The following is a 23,410-nucleotide window of genomic DNA, read 5'->3' on the forward strand; positions in this document are numbered from 1 at the left end:
TGTGAACAGCACCGAAATGTCTTCAAGATGGCTGTTTCAGTTCAAAACCCATACATATGCACATATGTATATACATATATACATATATATATATATATATATATATATATATATATATATATATATATATATATGAGAAAAACACCATTATGCTGTGTTTATATCTCTTGGTCGTGGAATTCCGAATAAACTTTATCCAGAGCCATAATCCTTCCTGCGGACAAAGAGTGAATAGACGTATTATTGCGTCGTGAAACTATCATAGACATGAAATCAAAGGTATCAGGTATCAGACAACTTTTCAAGATAACCCCATGTTGTGGAAAAAATGTAGCGTCACGTTTATGCCCTGGTGTCGTTTTCCATCCTCAGTTTTCAGAATACCAAAGGGTACCACCATAAGTCATCATGCAGATGCATTTCGCTGGACACAACTCGGCTGGATTTCGGTGGCGAGCCTTACTTGCATTTTCTGAACTGGCTCCAGGAAGGAGTATCTCCTTTTCAGCTTTGGTGCTGCCGAGACTGCTCACTGACTGTCCATCTGGAAGAACGCCTTAATATGGCGTAAGCTCATGATGACCTTGTCCACACCGATGTTTTGACGAAGCAGACAGTTTCTGATGCATTTAATCAAATGTGGTGGGTCATACATGGCCACTACTGGAATACCATCAACATTATTACCGGGATGTCTCCAGTGACTCCGGGCCTTTTTGTGGAGTTATTGGTTTGATTTGCCGATGTCGCACACATCGCTGATCATTTTTAGGTTGGCTTCTGGCACCTTCCGGATGCAGGTCACAAGTAGCTCTTCCAGCACTGCAGCTGACGTACTAGCACTTAAGAAAGCCCCCACAGGCTGCTTCCACATGGATTTTATGCCCCGCACCAGGAAGGTCAATGAATGGTCAGCAAGACGGTTTGTGCCACCAAACTGTCCATAACATTCGAAGCCTTCAGCCATATCTTCACCACGTAGATACGTTAGCTTATATTTGAGCTGCATCTCATCGAAAGAGATAGCAACCATCCTGTCATTGGCGGGAGCTTCTTTCAGCTTCTGTTGCAGGAAGATAGTGACAGACGCGTGAAAACCTGTAAGCATCTAAATGCTTAATCTAAAAAATTAAAAATCTAAAACATCATTTTCTTTCTTAAGACTCTTGGACTTGGAAGTCCAAGCCGGGGCCTCGTTTGGCGGTATGCACGCGCACTCTGGTAGTATAGTGACAAACTTTCTACCGGCCATGTCGGAGTAGCGGCAACATAGTAGCGCTGGTTCACCCTAATGCAGCTAGACTAGCTGGATTTGGGTGAACACCAACATCCTGTGTGGCAGGATGGCCGTCATGTACGGTATAGCCTTGTCGGTGTTCACTTCAGCCCACTTCTGTCTAAGTGTCATTCCTCCGGCGCTCTCCTCTCCCCTTGCAGCGTAAATTATTGATGGTCGAAGCTTTGGCTTGCAGTTTTTGCTTCAGAGATTCCACATTGTTTTATTTGTCCATAGACTGAGCCTGGGGCCATGCTGGGTCATGGTGTGTATAATCGTCCTTACTACAAGTGCACTCTCCACATCTTCGGGCTGGCCATTTACGATCGTGCCGCCCACCCCAGTCCATGGAGGGTTTGTCTGGGTCATCTGCAACTAAAATGATGCATGTCATTGCTTCTGAAGACAGCTAGAGGTGAACCTGGTTATAATACTTCGATCACACTTCGTGGGAGCCTAGCAGAGAGTGGGCAGGCAATGTGAAGAAGGCTCAGCGTACATCTGGCGGAGAGAAGGAGCGAGCATTATGCTGACGCCTCGACGTAGACCTGGCTGGAAGAACGGGGGGGGGGGGGGGGGGGGCTGCGCCTCAGTGTGAACCTGGCAACAGGATGATGGCGTTATGCTGACATCGGTGAAGGACTAGCTGGCAGTGATAGCGGCTGATATGGTGACGCTCGGTGTAAACCTGGCAAGATAACAAACGGGCCTTATAGCAACAGCTCGGTGTGAGCCTCGCTGACAGAACTAACATCAGCGCCACACTGCCTTGCGTGATAAAACTCAGGGCCTCGCTGACAGCACTAACAGCAGCACCACACTGCCCTACGTTATAAAACTCAAGGCCTCGCTGGCAGAACTAACAGCAGCACCACACTGCCCTACGTTATAAAACTCAAGGCCTCGCTGGCAGAACTAACAGCAGCGCCACACTGCCTTGCGTGATAAAACTCAGGGCCTCGCTGACAGTACTAACAGCAGCACCATGCTGCCCTACGTGATAAAACCCAGGGCCTTGCTGACAGAACTAACAGCAGCACCACACTGCCCTACGTTATAAAACTCAAGGCCTCGCTGGCAGAACCGACAGCAGCACCACGCTGCCCTACGTTATAAAACTCAAGGCCTCGCTGACAGAACTAACAGCAGCACCACACTGCCCTACGTTGTAAAACTCAAGGCCTCGCTGACAGAACTAACAGCAGCACCACACTGCCGTGCGTGATAAAACTCTGGGCCTTGCTGACAGAACTAACAGCAGCACCACAATGCCGTGCGTGATAAAGCTCAAGGCAGAACTTCACTTTCGTATGCGGCACCTAGCGTGCTGGTTTATCACCTTGTGGTATATGAAAGGACAGCATTAAGCATACCTTTTACCTAGCGCATTGTCTAACAATCGCTTTTTAAGTACCCAAGGCAGACCACCACGTACCTTATTCACTTCTCTAGCGAGCATACCTTGTCTCACAACTTGGGCATGCTGAGCAGTTTCGGGCCTTGGTGGGTTTGACACATCAAAAAGTGTTGGAACCGCATCTTGCTTCAGCCGTTTGGCTCCACAGGACTGAGGTAGTTCAAATGCGGGGAGCACACCCTTACATCGACAACCAGATTTTCAGCAGAGATGCCAATCAGATCTCCACGTTGTAAGTATTGCACCCACTTTTTCGACCTGTGGAAGTGTTGCATTATGTGTAGTGTGCTCATGATGCTGCAAACATGCACATCTTTTAAGATTAGTCAGCTCCTTCACAAATAAGTTTCACGATTACAGCTAAAAACCAAGTGCAAGGAAAGTATGAAGCAAAAACATATTAACCACTAATTGCACAGAGGGAAGAACTGTCTAACCCTTTCTCATGCAGTTAGTAGGCCTGAGGACCATAGGACTTGGGCGTTTCAGGAGGGCTTATCATGGAAACTTTGCAAGGAAAACGCTAAAGAAATTTTGCAAAATCAAACATTGCGCCATTTTGTCGCACGGAAAAGGCGCCGAGCGTTTCCAGGTGGAAATCGTAACCGATGGGAATAAAACAGTAAAACCTATACTCACCCAATGCATCTGTCCAGTTGATACCTTTTATCACAAAATACGCTTGTAAAACAGATTTAGCACGATGGGCAACCCACGCTGCGCACGTGTCTGCACACAAGTACTGGCGCCGCACGCGATTTCTCCTCACATTTCATCCGTTGGGTGGCAGGAATGACGGGAGTTGGTAAGACGCGGTCAGTTGCCAATATTTTTTCAGTCATCTATGGTCATATTCAGAGGCCTCAGGCATGAATGCCTATATATGTACGCACACACACACGCACACGCGCACGCGCACGCGCACGCGCACGCGCACGCGCACGCGCACGCGCACGCGCACGCGCACGCGCACACGCACACGCACACGCACACGCACACGCACACGCACACACACACACACACACACACACACACACACACACACACACACACACACACACACACACACACACACACACACACACACACACACCACACGCACACGCACACGCACACGCACACACACACACACACACACACACACACACACACACACACAGACAGACATATATATATATATATACTATATATACTATATATACATATATACAGATATATAGATATACATATAATGTGTGTGTGTGTATATGTGTGTGTGTATATATATATATATATATATATATATATATATATATATATATATATAACCTTAAGATAATAAGAAGCCAGTAAGTCTAGATGTCCAACTTTGTCAAACTTGCCATACATGGTACAATATCCAGTATTATCGGATGTTGCCATGCATGAGTTGGTGAACCCTAGCATGGGCCTGGACATAACTGTGGGTAGGGGCATGAGAGACATCCCCCCTCAGAATTTGTGAGGATAGGGTTTGCTGTTTGTCCCCCCTCCCACACAAACACACCACCACCATCACCCATGCGTACTTGCATGGCACGTGGTTGGTGAATTCAGAGTGTACGCAACATGGTTTGCGTGACATTAGTCTGATCCAATAAACAACCGTCCGAACCATTTTGAAGAAAGTTGTATTTGAAAGTGCTGTAAACAAGCAGCCGATTGGACACATCCGCATTAGCTTCCTCAGACCTCAGATGGAACTTTGCTAATTGTCCTTGATGCTGCAAAGGTTGTATTGGATTTCGTGTTCGGGATCCGAATTGGAAACTGCACATTTCACCGAGGTCATGTTGAAAAATAGAACATTCATAGTTTGAGAACTTTTAAAAGTCATAGTATTTCACATAGCATTTTCCAAAGCTAAATACAGCGTGCAGTTGCCATCTGATGTCGTACAATAGTCCTCAAAACAGTGGGCTGACCAGATAGAGCAAATCCAGCTGTAGGTCAGTTTTCCAGCACTATACTCGATCATTTCCCTGCATGCTCTGCTACAATCGATCACCTCTCAACGAATACGCTGCCGTTGTTTTCACTAGGTGGGTGTCGCGGTTGAGTCCTGGCTAGGCTGGTTTCGAATACCTCGACTCACCAGACATTTACCCGACAAGCAAACCACCTGACAAATCCCGCGACATGCCACTGCTGACCCGGCAAGCAAGCCACCTGACAAACCCCGCGACATGCCACTGCTGGGCCGACAGGCAAGCCACGTGGCAAATTCCGCGAAATGCCACTGCTGGCCTCAGCTCACTCTGACATGTCCCAAGTCTGCCCTCGGACTCAAATTGGTCCAAGCAAGCTAATAGCAGCAATTTATTGTTGTTTTTTTTTTTCGCGGCTCCCAGAGAGGCCCGCCGGCCGGGGCGGCTCAGAGGCGGATCTCGCAGATGTCCCGCCAGCCGGGGCAGCTCAGGGGCGGATCTTGCATATGTCCCGCCAGCCGGGGCAGCTCAGAGGCGGATCTCGCAGATGTAGCCGTACCAGCCCATGTTGCAAGGGCCGACGATAAGGCCCTGGCCGGCCTGGAAGCGCGCGCATCCAGTAGAAAACGGCGTGTTCCCGTCGTACATCCAGGCGCTGCTCACGGTGACTTGGCGCTCGCCGCGCCCGTCCACGAACACGGTCGGCTGCTGCGTCGAGCGCGGACCGATCCAGAAGCGCTCCGTGCCCAACGGCGCCGTCTCCTGACGCAGCAGCGCCACCTTGGCGTCCGAGTCGGGGTAGGCGGGCTCAGCGCGCGCGTCGTCCTGCTGGCACAGACCGGCCACGCCTTCAAGCGGTCCCGTCGGCGTCGCGTGCAGGCAGAACGCCGCACCTTCCGCCTGCGCGCTGTAGCAGGCCGGCACTGCGGCCGCCGTCGGCGGCGCCGTCGTTGGTGTGGTCGTCGTTGGTGCCGTGGTCGTTGTCGTCGTCATCTGCGGCGTCGTCGTCGGCGGCGGCGGCGGTGTGACGAGCTCGTACACGGTGTCCGTGCTGGAGACGGCGGGGTTGTCGGTGGCCGGCGCCGCCCACAGCAGGCACGCGCCGCCGGCGGCCGGCACGTGCCAGTGCGCGCAGCCGGCAGTGCGCACGCACGCTGTGCCGCAGCCCACCGGACTGAGCGCCGCGTGGGCGCGTAGCGGAGATGTGGCGCGCGTCGCAACACGCCGGATGTACAGCTGGGCGGCGGTGGGGCCGAGACAGAGCAGAGCCAGCAGCAGTGGCGACATCGTGCGTGGTTGCGGCGACCTGCCGAAAGTTAGTGGCGGTCAGACCTCTTATGCTAACAGTCGGCGAGAGCCGGACATGCCTTGTGACAGTCTGCTGTGGTCAGGCTGTGAATCTGCGGAGAGTCGACGATGGCTACACTGTCATTCTGCTGCAGTCAACGACGGTACGACTCGGTCTGCGGACAGTCACAGGTAGTCTGACTGAGCCGTCCGACAGTCAGCGAAAGAAAAAGGCCCGTCTGTTGTCCTGCCGACATTCAGCGGTTATGAGGTTGTGACCACGCGACGGCTAGCGGTGGTCAGGCTGCTATTCGACCCACAGCTAGCGGCAGTCAGGCTGCTATTCAACCCACAGCTCCCACAGCTAGCGGCGGTCAGGCTGCTACTCAACCCACAGCTAGCGGCAGTCATGCTGCTATTCAACCCACAGCTAGCGGCGGTCAGGCTGCTATTCAACCCACAGCTCCCACAGCTAGCGGCGGTCAGGCTGCTATTCAACCTACAGCTAGCGGCAGTCATGCTGCTATTCAACCCACAGCTAGCGGCGGTCAGGCTGCTATTCAACCCGCATCCAGCGAGGTCAGAATTACCCCGCGACCATCAGCGGTTGTCAGGCTGTTCACCTTCCAGTAGCTAGCGGTAGCCACACAGCCTTGACGAATTACAGACGTGCTTCAGAACTCTCTAGTTTGTCCAGTCAGGTCTGCTTATCGCTGGCCTCGTTAACTGAATATGTGTGATCACCGTTGACGCTGAGCAGAGCTCATGGTCTTTCGTATGGTGTTCCAGCGCGATGTCGTACGTAGTGCCCGTGGCATGGTCCTGTTTCTGTTGCCATGGATGGCGAATGTTTCGGCGTCGAGGGCTGTTACTGTGCTAGCCCGTTGCTGTCCATGATGGTGATTTAGAAGGCCCGCGGCAGGCGTGCTTCAGTTCGCCAGGATTCCATGGGGTCCGCTTGGCCGCGTGTGGGTTGAAAATATGAGAGGATTGCTTGCGTTGGGGCAAGTCCCCACGGTCGTCCCGCATGCGCCTTCGGCATTCGCGTGGGGTGTCATTGGCGCGTCATTGTTCCCGTGGCCGTGGGCAGCAAATGTTCTATGCGTATTCGCGAACTGATTGCTGGCACATTGCCGCCAATGGTGATGACGGTAAGAAGCTGTGCCACAGACGGGTCGATGTGTGGCTCGACAGACCAGGCATTCCATTATGCCCACTTAAAATGAGTGAAATCGATCCGCATGTTGCTATTGCTCTGTGGTGCAGCCATGATGCTTCTGTACGGACCTAGCGGTTAATGGTCGCCTGCATGCGCTCCTGAATGCACGCGCATTGTTGCATTTTCCAGCGCACACGAAACATTGCCTGCAACCTTTTGTGGAAGCCAAAAAATATGCATGGTTGCGCAAGATATATTGCTGCTCACACCGACATATGCATCCCGTGTGCAATGTGACCAGCCAAATGCTACAGAAAGGAAAATCTCACAAATGTGACGTTAGGTAGGTGTCATAATGGAAGCACATTGACGACCAGCACTTATCAGCTCTATTTGGCGTGGCGTTGCTGACATGTTTCGTCGCCGAAGGCTAGATCCGCAACTGTTGTAGACGAAGCGCACTTTACGCGGAGTTAAACGGCAATTCATATTCAATCAGACTAGGGTTTCGACTTGTCTGTGGTTTAGTGGGGCCACAAAACTCGCTAGCAACCATATTTGCCGTTGCAGTATACGTGCAGTTCATATGCCAGGCGAGATGCTAACAGCCTATCAAAGCCTTGAACACTGTTCTCTGTCCATTGTGATGCCTGGTAATATGAGTATGCTGCACTGAAGTCTTTCCGGTTTTAATTCTTGAGGGTAAAAGCACGGTCTAAACAAGGCGTTTTCAAAAAACAAGATCCATCGAATGGCGAAAGGGGTGTTGATAATGCGGCTGGGTGCTGTTGCTGACTAACCTGCATATAATAAGTTGCCCAACGGGTAGCTGTCCATACCATTCGCTAACGAAATCAGTTGCCAAAACTGGCCGGACATAGGGGACCACACGTAATGGCGATCGTAATAGAATAATAGTGATCAGTAGACAGTGTAATAGGTAAGTGGTAAGTGATAAGTATGGCTGGGTTGAATGTATTCAAATGTCAGGCTAAACAAATACGTGAAAAAAAACATGAACCCCGTGAGAAGTGGTCCCAAAGTAACCTTTGAAAACCGTGTGCTAGCTGAAAGGCTTAAAACTCTAAACCTGTTAATACGAAAACAGTCATGTTTTGAGGCGCAATCACCTCCGTTTCAAACGGATGTATTGCAGTTATAGCATGCGTAGCGAGTGCCCCGCACGGTGTACTGCAGCCCGGACAGCACTAGGCCGGACGTTTTCACCGAATTATCCGGCCATAATTAAATTGATTTGGCTTACAAAAAAACAAACGTTCTGATTGTTTCTTGCAACAAGCATATAAGTCGGATTTCATGACCAGCTTTGCAGACCGAACATATCCCCAACAGCTAAAATATTGTCATTTTGCGCTTTATTTCTGTCCATAACGCTATAGACCAAAACTTTCCATTAGCTGAGCCACTATCACTCACCCGCTGCCCGACGGTCCATGCCAAAACCAAAACTTGGCAGAATCATTAGAATGTGCGGAGTCAGTCCAAAATAAAGCAGAGGTACCGAAGGCAGCAAAATGAATAACAAATCTCTTCGAATTAAACTTAACAGGTTTTTGGGAAGGTTGGTTTAGCTTAAAGTGATCGGATCTGCATACTACATAGCGACAAAATAGATCATGAATTACTGTGTGGAATGGTTTGGCATGTTCTTCTGATGTATTGAGAAAAATTTGGCGTGGTGAAAACGCACATTAGATGTATTAGCCCATACATTATTTTCGGGACATTAAATGAAGGCAAACATAAGTGTCGCATGGACGTTCTGTTCAAAGTATGGTGGGGCTGAGCGAGAACGCGCTCGTGGTGCAAGTTTGCGATTATTTTTGTGCCTAGTAGACTGCAGAATGGTAGCATGCCGTCAGAGCCAGCAAACATCATGTAACCGCATGTGTGCCGTGATATGCGATGCAGGCTTCGCTTTCGTCTTCCACGAGATTACCAGTCGATTGCGACGCTGGGTGGTAACTAGGTTTCCATACTAGGAACTACGTCCCGGAAAATCTCGTAATCCTTGACGACTCAAATGGATTAAGCGGAGTTTCCTTTTTTCCCTTTAACGGCTTGGCACCGCTGAGGAATAGTATAACACCAAAACCTTATATCATTGATCTCTGCCACCATTTAGTCCTAGCATGCATATCACATACGCGGGCATATCATGATTATGGTTTGTTGGCACTGCTATTTTCGGTATTCACAGCATAAACTCTCGCTTACGGCATGTGCCACGTTATGGGTTAAACTACTCATATTTCGGACGAATGCGAATATCACCGAAGCTTCACATGGTCGTTACGCACCATTTCACAACACTAACACGCCTTACCGGTTCACCTGTCGCAGCTGCTGCCGTCGACCTCGTGTGTGCGTGGGTGGGTGGGTGGTGCGTGCACAGCAGTCGAGATCGGAGCCGGTCCGTGTCCGCTCGCTCACGGGCGCCGGTCGTCCGCCCCCCCGCCGGCGCCACCCGACCGACCGCCGCCCTGCGTCGCCTACAGAATACGACCTGGTCGAGGTGGAGCCGGTGGGCGGCCGGTACCAGCAGTTCTGCTCGGCGCGCGCCAACTCGCACTGCCTCGGCGACTCGGAGGCAGCGGCTGAGCTCGAGCCCGAGGACGACTCGGCCAGCGAGCTCGCGCTCGAGGACGACATCGGCTTCCTGCGCACACTCGACCCCAAGGAATGGAAGGTGAGGTAACCCGTGGACTGTGATGAGTCGAAGGATAGGTGGCACGTCAGGCCAAAGGGGTGGCAGGTGATTTGGTATGTCGGGAAGTAGAAATAGAAGATGTTATAGGATGGAACAGTGTTTCGAAGTCCTTTTTTGATAGAATGTGTAAATTAGAAACAGGAAACGTAAAAGCATGGAAGTCTGATGTCGGAACGGACACTTTTTAAGTAATTCAACCACTTCGCGGTTTGATTCATAGTATGCGCAAAGGACACTCATGAGGCTGATGTTCTAGGACTTAATGCAAAGCTACGTACAGATTCATGTAGCCATCCGTCGGTGTATATATATATATATATATATATATATATATATATATATATATATATATATATATGTGTGTGTGTGTGTGTGTGTGTGTGTGTGTGTGTGTGTGTGTGTGTGTGTGTGGTGTGTGGTGTGTGTGTGGTGGTGTGTGCGTGTGTGCGTGTGTGCGTGCGTGCGTGCGTGCGTGCGTGCGTGTGTGTGTGTGTACACTTGGTAACTTCCCATGTGGCTGATACCAAGTTGTCGCCAGTTTTCTGGGCACAGGAATCTGGCCCCTTTAGTTTCCGTACCCCAAGTAATGATATTTTTGATTACCCCAAAATAATCGTACGATAAGATCATACTGGTCTCTGCAACTTCAGGTCCTTTATTTGAGATATTGTTCAAATCAAAGCATACGCCGCCTAAACAAAAAACAATGCTGTACATTGGAAGATACAGGTAACACGCTTTGTGGTACAGCGCTATTTCCTCAACACTATTTCACCATTTGATAAATCTGTACTGTACTCACGACACACTTAACGGTAGCACGTCTTCCTCATTTGATAAATTGGCAACCTACGATCAATTGATACGACTTTAACCAATCCACTTTTTCGTCTCGATAGCTCAGCTGGCTAGAGCACCCGCATTTCGATCCTTCCACCAGTCGCGGGATAGGGTTCGAGTCACTCAAGGCGCTTGTTATTCGCTCTTGACAGGTACAGCCTACGGCCGGTGCCAGCGGCCGCGGTACAGGTCAGAGGGCTGGGCGGACTTCGCCGAACATTGTGGCATCTTAAACTTTCGCCCCCATATTCTGCCGTTGACCTGAAATTGCACGAGCTGATGGTAGGGGTCAAGGCTCACGCGACAAGCGCTGCTTAGCGTGAGCTGTGATCCCAAAAACTAATCCGCTTCAAAGGTTTGAATTAAAGGAAATGCTCCACATTTGTGGGTGTTGCAGCAAGCATCAGATAGGATGGAACAAGCTCCATTATGACTACTGGTGTATTGGCTCCCTTATGACCTTGTACAACATTGATCGAGAGCCAATTGACGGCCTTTATAGCAGGAAATCGTGCTCATGAATGCCAGATATGAACGCCTCAGCAATTGTATTTGTATTGGCCTTAATCGCCGCATGACTAAGAGAAATGTAGGATTTCAATGACGCTGATGACGTCATGAATGCCAAGGTGGCTTTGGAATACTCTCCCCGAATTACTCTCCCCATTTTTGCGACCGTGTAGCTCAGAAACAAGAGGGGCTTAACTCTTAAGGAAAGCAGGGTTGTGTACAGCATGAAAATGTCCTCAAGATGGTTATTTCAGTTCAAACCCCCACATAAATGTGAAACACTCCCTGTAAGCTTTCGCCACCAAAGTTTGCTGCCAACATGGAATTGCGCGATCGTATAGTAGGGCTGAGGCTCACACAACAAGCACTGCTCGGCGTGAGCTCTGATCACAGAAATTCTTCCATTTAAAAGGCTCGGATTGAATCTTTAAAGAAGGGACGAAGCGCGCGCGCGCAATACTTCCTTTTGGGTTCTGGAATCGCCGCTCCCCTTAGCACAACATTGTCGAGAAATGGAACTATTACAGGTGAGTCAGCCCGTCCGTTTCGCAACGGATACGGTGTCAATTTTGCACGGCCAGTTTGGCAGCCTCTCTGACGTCATGTAAACGTAACGATGTGTTTAGGCGTATAATTTCAAAATTGTGAAATCGTATGGCTAGAGCCGCCTTTTGCGAGTACAGGTGTTCCAATAGCTGTAAGTAACCTTTTTTCATCATATTTGGTGATCATATCCTCGATGCTTTAAATGTGGAACATTTCCTTTAAAAGTATGCGACGGTGGATGGTGGGATGCAGTAGCGGACGGTTATGTAAGTTGTTAAGTGCATTTGCGAGGAGCATTATTCACATAGATGAACAGAAGCTGGACGATTATGTGAGTTGTTAGGTGCATTTGTGAGGAACATTATTCGCATAAATAAGACAGCAGTAATAGCTTTATTCTTCGGGGAAAACCAGGAGAATGAGGGTATACATTTGCTGGAGATCTGGGGCAGTTGAGCTTTTGGCGTGTTACGAAGGATATACCCTGACATACACAGACGGATCCAAAACCTCGGATGGCGTGGGTTGTGCTTTCGTCAGCGGTTCCGTCATTCGATCGTTCTCGTTACCGGCCCACTCGTCAGTTTTCACGGCGGAATTAGTTGCAATCACCAAGGCGATATGTTTCATAGAAGTGGGTGAAGAATCGTCACACGCCATTTTTACAGATTCACTGAGCGGTCTCTCCTGCACTGAAGTCTTTTTATTCATCATGTCCCCTTGTACAGGACATTTTATCACGCCTGACACAGTTGAACCGGGTTGGAAAGAGAATTGCGCTGTGCTGGGTCCCCAGTCACGTCGGTATCGTGGGCAACGAGCTGGCTGATGCCGCTGCTAAGCGAGCAGCGGTGGCACCATATACCTGGTTTTTGCCTATCCCTGCCAGAGATTTTTACCCGGCAGTCGAGACCTTCCTGAGAAGCAAATTGCAGCGTTGTTGGGACCAGGTGGGTGACAATAAGCTCGGGGCGATAAAAATAGAGTTGGGCTTGTGGTCGTCATGCTCTCGCAGTGTGCGGTGGGAAGAGGTGGTTTTATGCAGGCTGCGCATTGGGCATACGTATGCCACCCATGGCCATCTGTTGCATGGAGCCGACAGACCCCTATGCCAGCGGTGTGGTGTCGTCCTTACCGTCCATCATGTCATTATATCATGTCCATGCCTCATCGAAGAACGACGACGTCACTTTGGTCCGCAGGCTTCGACCCTGACGATTAGCGATGTGCTCGGTGACAGTTCCTCCTTTCTTGATCCCAATCAGCTCTTTTCGTTTTTAAAAGATATTGATTTTCAAGTCATTTTCACGCCGTACTAATTAAGTAGCAGCATAGTTATGGGCGCAAAATGACCAATGCAGTCGACGCGCCCGAAAACACCAATGAACAACAACACCCACAATTTGTGTTGGGTGCACGAGATTTACTATCCTGTCAGATATGAAATTATGTCTGCCACGATTTGACCCCATGGTTTGAGTATCGGGCGGTTGATGAGGCAGTTAAAAGCGTTTATGATTGCATGCTTGATTTGCGTCCCAAACTTTACGAGACATTTTCGTACGGTGAGCCGTAATCAATAGGACTAATGTTTGTCATCTCCGTTGATACCGACTCACAAGACACGGCTTTCGGCTGCGTGCTGAGTGAATAAATTATGAGGACATAATGTGAGCTGTGGGGAGTTTTTGCCGAAGGCATGGTTCTAATCATAACCTGTTTGAGGCAGACATGCGTTCAACTCTAGCTGAATCATGAATCAGGTCATGGGTCAATTTTTTTTGTGTGAGTCGTGAGATAAGTCGGCTCACTTGAAAAATGCTGCTTTGAGTCATGAGCTGAGCCACATTCTTCGCAATTTTTATGAGCTAAATCGGGGGCCAATCAATCACTTTGGACAATATTGTGTCAGGGAGGCACATGGCTGAAATTAAAATGGTAACAAGGAAACAAAGCGTGCCGTTGACAAATTCATCTATAATTTCAGAGCGTTCAAATGAACATCATGCAGCATTAGTTATGAAGATTTTCACAGTATCAGCACATAGTTTTGTAACCGTAGTTGCTAAGCGGCAATCGCTATTGGTAATGCTAAACTTAGTTTTAGAAATCCCAGCCAGGATTTATAAGATATGAATATATATGCATACAAGCGATGATAAACGAGCCAGAATTGAATAGGATCTTTCGATTTTGCAAGCTTGGTGAGTCATGAGTCAGATGATTCGATGCAACCAATGAGTCTAAACTTATTTGAATAAAAAATATTGAAACGGCTGTGAGTTATGAGCTAAAGCGGATCCCAAAATCGGTAAGCCAGTCCTGAGCCGACTAAAAGACATTGAGTCTTGCACGAGTCCAGTTCCAGGATCCTGCGATGTTGAAATGAGACGGCACAGAGCAGAGCCGGGGCATGCGGCATAGCATCTGTCTTTTGATCCTTTGTCTTGATGCAGGAATTTGGTATGGCTGCCACCCCATTATTTTTTCTATAATTCATTCTGAATGATTGTGCATGGGTATCACTCGGTTCAGATGATATCAAGCTCGGGGTACATTCGAAACAGAGCGTATTGCTTGTGCCCGAGCCCCCTACTACCCCCCCCCCCCCCCCCCACTAGGCCAGTTGAACAGGCAATATTACTCCCACCCTTCTGCCACAGAAGATCTCCGAACTTGGAAATCGGACTGATCTTGTGCGTTACAATGCTACGCCGCCACCTCCCTTTGCTAGACTGACACTTTCTGACCGCGGCGTTGCATGCGTGTCGCTGTGTCTCGGCACCTGGCGACAGGACACCAAGTCCTCGATTTCATTCTCCTCGATCACGGGGGCTGTGCAGCGAGCAGAGTCGCTCCAAGCGATGAGAGCTACCCTCCCCGGCTGCGTGGGATGCGACACCGTAGGCGCCAAACGCAGCTTTTCGTTTGGAGTGCGCATGTATCTATGCCCTAAAATGCTTACAATTGTAAGAATGGACACACATTCATATGGGGTCATGTTAATACGTAAGTCTAGTTGTGGCTCGAGACTCTTGACAGGTGCCCGGTCGGTTATTTTAGCAACATTCCGTAGCCAGCCGAGCAGCGCAATGTAATATGTTATATGTCACCATTCGAGATTGTGTAAAGCGCGCGTATCCCGCCCGTCGCGGCAGTCCGACGCAGGGTGCAACAGGGCGCAGTTCACCTCATGAAGGCTGCTGTGGGTATCTGCTAAGACATGGGCCCATGGACGGCGTAATTTTGTCTCAAATATAGTTACTGCTGGCGTCGTTCCATGCTTGTCTGCGTGCAATGCCACTGAAAGCATGTGCCAAATGGTATTGCGATGAAAATAAGTGTAGGTAACGCAAGATAAACGCGGGCATGCCTGCTTCGCCCTTGCGCGGGAATGTTAAGGATCGTTTCCAGTGGCCACGGTTGGCTTAATGGTACATGGTTTACATGGTTAAGTGATGGATAAGGTGACATGATATGAACCGTTTGACCTTTGGAATGAGCGCATCGGTCTGACGGATGTGCATGGTACTGCATAGCTGCTCGGTGCGCCGATCGTCTTTTCTGGCCTCGGAGTCACCATGCGCAGTGGCCAGCGGGTCGCCGCGGCACGTGCTCCCGGGTCTGGCTCCCCGCCCTCACGAATCACGCAACACGGACTCGCGGCACCAAATACATGCCTCGCACGGACCGCAATATCATTTTCGCGTTGCAAAGGGTACCAACTGCACACTTGTCATGATCATATTAACCAGCAGCTTCCTCATTTGACTGATGCCACTCTTAAAAATGATTGGGCCTGCCCGACAATGGTCTGGTAGTCCGATGTGTAGAAAGCTGAGACATGCCTTACCGATAGCTTTGGTATATTTATTTATGGTTTCCTCGCAACGCAGTAATGATGCTGCATCCTATTGCTTTCATTATGACGTGGTTTTATCAAACTGTTTTTATTTCGTATCCATTTATCAGCCCAACTGAAGCGGCTCCGATTTATAGTTTACTACGATGTAAGGATTTTGAGTGGGGCAGAAAGTGCCACCGCACTAGTCGGGGGGGGGGGGGGGGGGAGGGGGACAGTGGGACATCCCGATGGTATGACCGATCAATATGAATTTACTTAACCCACCCTGAAATTCCGCCTTCTCCTCGGACTAATACCACTTAAATCTCGCAGTGAGATGAAAAGCCACAAAGCCACAAGAAAGGTAAAACGAATTGACTGCGATATGTGGTGGGACTAGAACATGGTCAAAGCAGCCTGTTCGATTGCCGCAATTTGAAGGCATATTTCGCCATTTTTCACAGCTCAGCTCCCCGACTCACTTTCAAAACTTGGTGAAAAAGACCCTGGCTTCTGCTCCACAGTTGCTGGATCTGTATGATTTAATTGGCAGTGTAATCACATCTCATCACAAGAAATGAACAGCCGAATGAAGCAGTGTTCCCACAACGACGATTTGAGCACCATTTTTTGAAATGTCTGTGACGCTTTACGCGCACTGTGCAACATGCGTTCTAGAAATGGCCAATGCCAAAACAGCAGTGCGTCCCATCAGCATCATCAGTGCATCAAAACGAACATAGATGAATCCCTCGTGATCTGTAATCTCTGAAAATGTCTCATCAAAGCCTGTGCCGACCGCTGCAGCAGAACGGTGGGCCGTACTGGACCGGGCCGGCGGGCCGGATTTGCTGTCGAGTTCTGACTGATTCACGAAGTCCTTGCGCCCACAGCTTGCTAACCAAGCACTCAGTCTACAAAATACATTGCAAGTGAAGATAAACATAAATAAAAAGCATGCAATTTGTGGTAGAAGCATGACAGGTAATGCAGTATGTCATCAGCCATTGCGTACGCCTTCACGCTATCAACTGCCCACATTATGAACACTATGCAACCTATCGCACATTATACACCCTATCACACTGTCGGCGACGGATGATGTCAATGTTGAGGGTCAGTTATTAGATATGCACCCCAACCCATTCATGTTCGCATTGTGATTCGTGATTACAAATGCATTCCGCCCTGGTGCAAAATTTACCAGTACTGTATTCCATCATCAGATACCGCATTGCCCATGTTGTAACGTTAAGTCAGTGCCTTTAACGAGAAAAGAACACCATGCTGCTGATCAAAGTTTCATTAACAAATATCACAATATACATGTATCCACTAGGTGCGCAGTTGCTGCATCAAGCCATCTCAGCGTGAATACTGCACTGCAAGTTAGATTTGATCCGAACCTTTTGAATGGATGGATTTCCGGGATCAGAGCTCACGCTAAGCAGTGCTTGTTGTGTGAGCCCTGACCCCTACCATCCGATCGCGCAATCCCATGTCAACGGCAGAATTTGGTGGCGAAAGCTTAACGTGCCGCAATGCTCGGCACGGTCCGTCCTGCCCTCTGACGTCAACTGACCTTTAACGCGACCGCTGCCACCGGCCGCAGGCCATACCTGTCAAGGGCAAGTAGCGAGCGCCCTAAAGCGACTCGAACCCACCCCGCCACGGGTGGGTGGATCGGAAAGCAGTACATAATTACCACTTCTGGGACTACTGCCGCATTTGGTACACAGATTGCCCTGTGTTAAATGGCCCGGAGTGTGTTACCCAGTATGCAGTTTTTGATCCTTGCCATTCAGTGAGGTTACCACTTGGTCATCACCGTCAGTTGTCTACAAATGCTGCAAAATAAGTCGCGTCCTTGGCGTTTAAGCATGCAGCCGATCTTAGTTTGCTACTTTTCGCTGGAAAACTGCCCAGCGTGATCAGTCGGGAAATGGCAGAGAAAAGTGAATCAGCGCTACTTCTGCATATCGCTGAGCGACATGCAGCAGCGATAGCGATGTAGTAGACAATGCAGCGGTGACAGCTGCTGGAAAGTGTGACGAGGCCAGAGGCACGGTGTACAGCCTGCGGATGCGCACGTGCATGTGACACGCCGAAAAAGCCTGTGTGAACAGACCAGAGGGCAAATAATTTTGTCAAGTGAGCTCCGTGTACGGAAACACGAGCACGTATATGATCAGAGTGACGCAACTGATGGCATGGAGCTGGTTGCAAACATTCCGGTGTCCTGAAACTAGCACTGCCAAATGCGTCCCAAACTGGGGGTTTGGTGCTCCACTCTCATCTTGTATATGCAGCCGCGTATGGCTTTCAAGAAAGCGCAATCGCCCAGCTATTAGGAAATGAAACTTGCACCCAGGTAAGGTTCATGTGATTGCAAAAGTCAACTGACCTGGTGCCATCACCAAGTAAGTGCTGTAAGTTAGATGGCTGAGCGGCTCCGTCGTTTCCGCTGTATGCGAGTTGCTGTCGGTGACGGATCGATAATGGTTACCTGCCGAGGGGGTGTCTTGAGGCTTAAACACAACCATTGCACACGGTTTTTTTTTTGTCTGCATTTCACTTGAGGTGGTTGCAATTGTTGTGGAAAGCAGCCGCCTTGAAACTGCTCTTCGGGCCACCTTTCTGTGATTGTTCTGCGTTGTCAAAAATGATTTGCAATCAAAGACCAGGTTCTTGACCAATTGGTGCACTGCTAGACTGAGGATATCCCGTCCTGTTTTCCTGTTTATTTTTGTAAGCAGGTTTTAAAAATGCCGTATCTGCTTAAGCGGGAAGTTCTTTACATAGGCGCTGAACGCAAAATACACGATTCAAAGTCATATAACACCATCCAGCAGAATATTAGTGCAGATGACGCCTGTAGCACACATGTAAGTGCCACATTTTTTCGGAATTCTTACCCGCAGCTTGCCCATCTCCACGGAGCATGTACTTGCCGTACAAAAGTTTGACGCATCGCCATTCTGTGCTGGCTCCGGCCTCGGTTCGTTTTTAAAGTGACGTTGGATGCAGTGCGCTATGCCACCGTCTTATTATTATTATTAAACCAGGATTGAAGATCCACAGTACGCTGATGCTCAGCACACATAGCAATGGAATGTCGCGGTTGGTCTTGCAGCAAACAAATTATAGGCTGCAGTGTGGTGCAGTTAAAACCTACAAACAATGCAACTCGAAGCATGTTTACACCAATTTTCGTAGATGCGATTACTTTTCTGGTACAGCAATACTTGTGGATGCAGTTATTTTCTTAACTTATAAAAATTGCTACAGCCCTTAACAATTTGCAAGCGCCACCGACTGCTGCGAATATCAGGCATGAGCTGATGTTTATGGAATGCACTTTAACCAACGAAGATCCAAGGCACATGCGAATGAATACAGTCGCAACACACAAGACCCATGGTGGTTGCGCTTTTCACAATTTAGACCCATGTAAATTTAAGATCAGGCAATCTAGTGCCAAGGACAGCAACATCCACGCTCGGTCATGCCGCAAGTTGTCCCTGAAATGATCTGTGAGATACTAAAATACGACATTCGCTTTGACGTCAGCTCAGCTGACGCGCACAGCTTTTGCTTTATTTTTCTGGGCAAGGCCAACAGGTTTTCAACAACAAAAATAATTAAGATGGGGTAAATCCAGAAGAATAATGTAGGTAACCAGACGCGCGGAGTGTTCCACATTTGTGTGGGATCTTGAGCTGAAATAGCTGTTTTGAAGATCATTGGTGCTGTTCATAGTCCTGTCCTGCCAAAGGCCTAAAGCCCTATAGTTCCTGAATTACACACCAGCGAAGATCTGTAGAATGTTTCGTGCAGACTTTTCCAAGGCCACTCAGGCATGCGTGACGTCAGAGCAACGTCATTCAAATCCTTCCACCCCGCATTCCTAGCGACGTACAAGACCAGGAAGAACATTATCGTCAGCCGTTCAGATCCAGCGTTTCCGAACACTATTTCCAAATATGGTGGATGCCAACTGGCTCTCAAACCATGTGGACTAAGTTCTGCAAACTGAAATCACGAATCGCGTTTTGTGGGACATAAGATGTGAAGTTGTACATGGTTTTTCACTTGCTAGGAAATGGGATCGAATAATCTTAACAATGATAATTGAATAGCTTACCAATAACGTCACAGCTGAGTTTGGCAATGCCAGTCGACATCTTAAACTCCCGGCTAAATGTGCATGAACGCCACGAAAAAGGGCCAAAACACAAGCACTATAACTATATTTGGCTCAGCGGACACTTCCAGCGCTGCACCTGCCATCTCTCGGCGAGTCTGAAGTACTACAAGGAAGTGGAAATTTTGCACAGCTAGTTTGGTAGCACGTCCTCAAACGTTCCATGACCAACCAAACAATGACGGATTTAGGAGCGTATTTACAACAAAAAGAAAATGTGTTTTTGAAAGCAGTTTATGAGCGAGCTTGTTCTATCACATTTGATGCTTACTTTGCAGTTATTGTTACTTTGCTACTTTGCAGTTACTTTTCAGATCATTGATATGCAGAGAATTGCGTTTAAAAAGGCAAGGGGACAAGGGTATTAACCGGAATGTTCCACATTCTAAGACTTGGAAGCAAACGTCAGATATGACGAAGTAATCTAACCTATAACTATTGGCACACTTTTAAGTGGAAAAGGCTGTTCCAGACAGCACAGTTTCTCTGTTGAGTATATATGCCTCAAGTCGTCATTGTGTGATTAAGCCGTCGTGCCTTCTATATTGCCGATGGAGAGTCGGTGGACGGCCGTTGTATCTGTAAATCATGCTTACGAGCGAGCTTACGAGCTATCAGTGACGCGACATTTACATTTCGTCTTGATCGCTGCAATGGCTAATGGAATGGCAGATTGAAATGATGTTATTGCGTCATTAATGCCTGGATGACCTTGACATAATGTCCCCGGAAAAGTCTGCACGTCTTCGCGGGTGTGCAGCTCAAAAACAAGGCGCAGCGGCCTTAGGAAGGACAAGGCTGTGAATTGCGCCGAATGATCTTCAATAAAGCTATTTCGGTTCAAAACACCGTACATATGTGGAACACTCCCTTTAAAGGGAATGTTGCTCTGCTCTGCCTTCAAAATTAGAGGGGACAGTAGATAAGACTAGCCGTGGAATTGCTGAAGTTGGAATGGCTTACGTTTGTGACGACCGGACCAAGGCGTTGCGAAAGTCGTATGCATATTTGTGGGGATCGGCATTGGTCACAGTTGACTGGGCTGCACACCTGTGTAGTTCAGTGGTCGTTCGCTCCCGATATAGGCCCGAGCGTGTGGTATGCAAGACTCGTCTCAAAAAGGCTGTATTGGACTATTCTGGTGAGATCAACCAGCATGCAGTATGCACACATGCATATTGGAAATGCAACGTTTGCGGCCCGCAGGCACACTGCCACGTCCGAATATGTACGAGCATACGCGGAATTTGCAAAGTGGAGACTGACCCAAAAATAGGCCGCACCCTAGCAGTACCGATAGAAGCCATTGAAGACAATAGCGGGTATCTCCCCTTTTAATAGAAAAAGAAAACTACGAAGGAAAGGAAAGTGTTGCAAGCCAACAAAGTATGCAAGCATACATGTAATCAAGGAAAGTTCAGCAGTTATGAAAAACGTCCAGCATTATATTCATACGTTTCTCATTTGCATATAAATCAATTAGGGTTCGCAAGTGACAGGCCCGGACATGAGCAACATGGGTTGTACAGATCAAGGAAAACCAGACCTAGAGTTGCCCACTTCCGCAGTGGGCAACTCTAGGTCTGGTCTCTCACAGTCCAATGCCACAGAGAGTTGAGCTCTAGAACAATGCCAGTATGTGCGAGCATACATGTACATGTCATGGCTTTTGCATTATATTCATCATACTGTGCAAACAATATAGGAAATCTTGCATATGCCCGTGGATGAGTTCAGTCCAGTTCAAAGTTAATTATTTACATTTGGCACTATGGCAATTATGTGGAACGAATTAAAAGGGGTATGCTGGCATTTTTGTACTTTTCCATGATTGCTATATCAGACGCGTCCCATTGAGCGATAATGCCAGTTTTCTCTAAATTCTTCTGGATAGCTGTTTTTACAAACGGTTATGGTGCAAAGCTTTTTTAACATTTTTAAAACTCAAGTGTTTTTGTTCTAACCATACATATTTTATCAGCGATTTTTGTCTAGTAATGTTTCGCAATTTTTTTAAACAATGTTTGTAAAGACCCATAGTTTGATAAAATTGCGGCTAGCTGGCTATAAGCAAGATCATGCCCTTTTAGACAGAAATGATGCCAGATCGCTTCCTACCGAAGTTTTTCAAAACTTGTCAGAAAATATTAAGTGGCATCTATCACGCAGGCGCGACAATCCCATGTCCCAGTAGCGTCCCTGTACAAAGGAATGCAGTGCTTACTGAGCTTGCACACGGTACTTACAGAGCTTGCGTATAGTACTTACAGAGCTCACAGGGCTTACATGCCTTAACATGATCCAAGATGAGTGATCCTTGAATGAAATGATCCTCAGAGCCCACTTGCTTCACACAGCACCGATGGGAACAATAATTGGGTAGCCGGCATCCAACACCCTCAGTCGATTCAGATTTTCTTACCGCCAGAGCTAGTGTTTTTTCTAGAATTTGGATGAACTAAATGCATTGCTGAAGAAATGTCTAGAAAGGGTCGCGTTTAGTATAATGAACTTATTCTTAGTTGGATACAGGTAGTTTACCTATCACAGGTTAATGCATGACATGATGAAATGCATGCATGAAATGCATGACAGCAATCTTTCTGGTCATAGTGTTGAGTATGTACTGAAACTGCAGAGAAACATTTAAAGCTTTTTAAGCTATTCAGTGCATTACTCTATCGCGAAGCGGCTAATAGCTCAAAATTTTTATTTCTACTAGGCATTTCCGCCGGAGAAATCTCATTGAACTTCCCGTGCACCACTATGAAAGCAATACATTGCATTGGTCTGGTCTTTTCCAACGTGTCTGCTCTGCAATGCTTGCTATGTACTTATTTCAGAATTTGTGTGTAATAAAGGTTATGAAGCGTTGAAACAGTGCTAAGAGGACAAAATATTCAAACATGAGGCTTTTATCCGGGAATTCAGCGAAACGTTATGGCTTTGCTTTCTCCATTACGGTGTTTATCACAGTGGCTCTATTCGAAGCGCATGTGGTTTTGGGAAACGGAGCATCGTATGGTCTTAAGTGACGCACTGGTTCAAACTTTACCCGATGCGTTTCACAGAAACTGGTCCTTGCCGCCTGATGTACAAATCGCAAACGTGCATTTGTACCGACCTCATGTGTACCAGTAACGGTGCAACATTCAAGCCTCAGCAGGGGCCTCGGCAGATTCTATCGTGGTCATGACGGCGCTGGAGACAACTGTGGTTGTCGCGGACTCGGGTTACACTCTGGGGCTCATACGAGAGGGAGAAATGTATTGCTGCTATGAAGCGTTGACAGCGGGCTTTGGACTCGAAAATAAGTAAAATGTATATATTTATTATGTCTTTATGATGTTATGACACTACCCAGTATTATGATAACATGTAAATGATCCTGAGGTTTGACCAGAGTATGTTTTGAAGCATGTTCCAAGGGGGAGGGGAGGACGCTTCCTTTAAAGGGAGTGTCCGACGTATGCGACATATGATGGGAGTTTGTAGCCACCAGTAAAATGTATATTGTGCCCTGATCAGGCTCCACATTAGGTGGATCATAATCGGTTCTACCCACCAATATGCCATACCATCGGGGGGTGGGGAAAAATGATGAGTTCGTGCAGGGAATAAATTTTGAAACAGCTAGAACGTAAGGTAAC

General features: G+C 48.1%; 1 protein-coding gene across 1 annotated transcript in view; it reads left to right on the plus strand.

The window, feature by feature from the left end:
• LOC119112200 (dnaJ homolog subfamily C member 2) overlaps positions 1–23,410 on the plus strand; it is a gene marked incomplete at its 3' end in the record, with an annotated part of 37,769 nt that overhangs the window by 3,151 nt on the left and 11,208 nt on the right. Inside the window, exon 2 of the mRNA XM_037236286.1 lies at positions 9,605–9,795. Within this exon, the coding sequence (XP_037092181.1) occupies positions 9,605–9,795 (191 nt within the window). The remainder of the gene's footprint in view (positions 1–9,604; positions 9,796–23,410) is intronic.

Source organism: Pollicipes pollicipes, unplaced genomic scaffold, assembly GCF_011947565.3.
Source record: "Pollicipes pollicipes isolate AB1234 unplaced genomic scaffold, Ppol_2.1 Scaffold_7261;HRSCAF=8764_pilon_pilon_pilon, whole genome shotgun sequence".
Taxonomy (NCBI): Eukaryota; Metazoa; Arthropoda; class Thecostraca; order Pollicipedomorpha; family Pollicipedidae; genus Pollicipes; species Pollicipes pollicipes.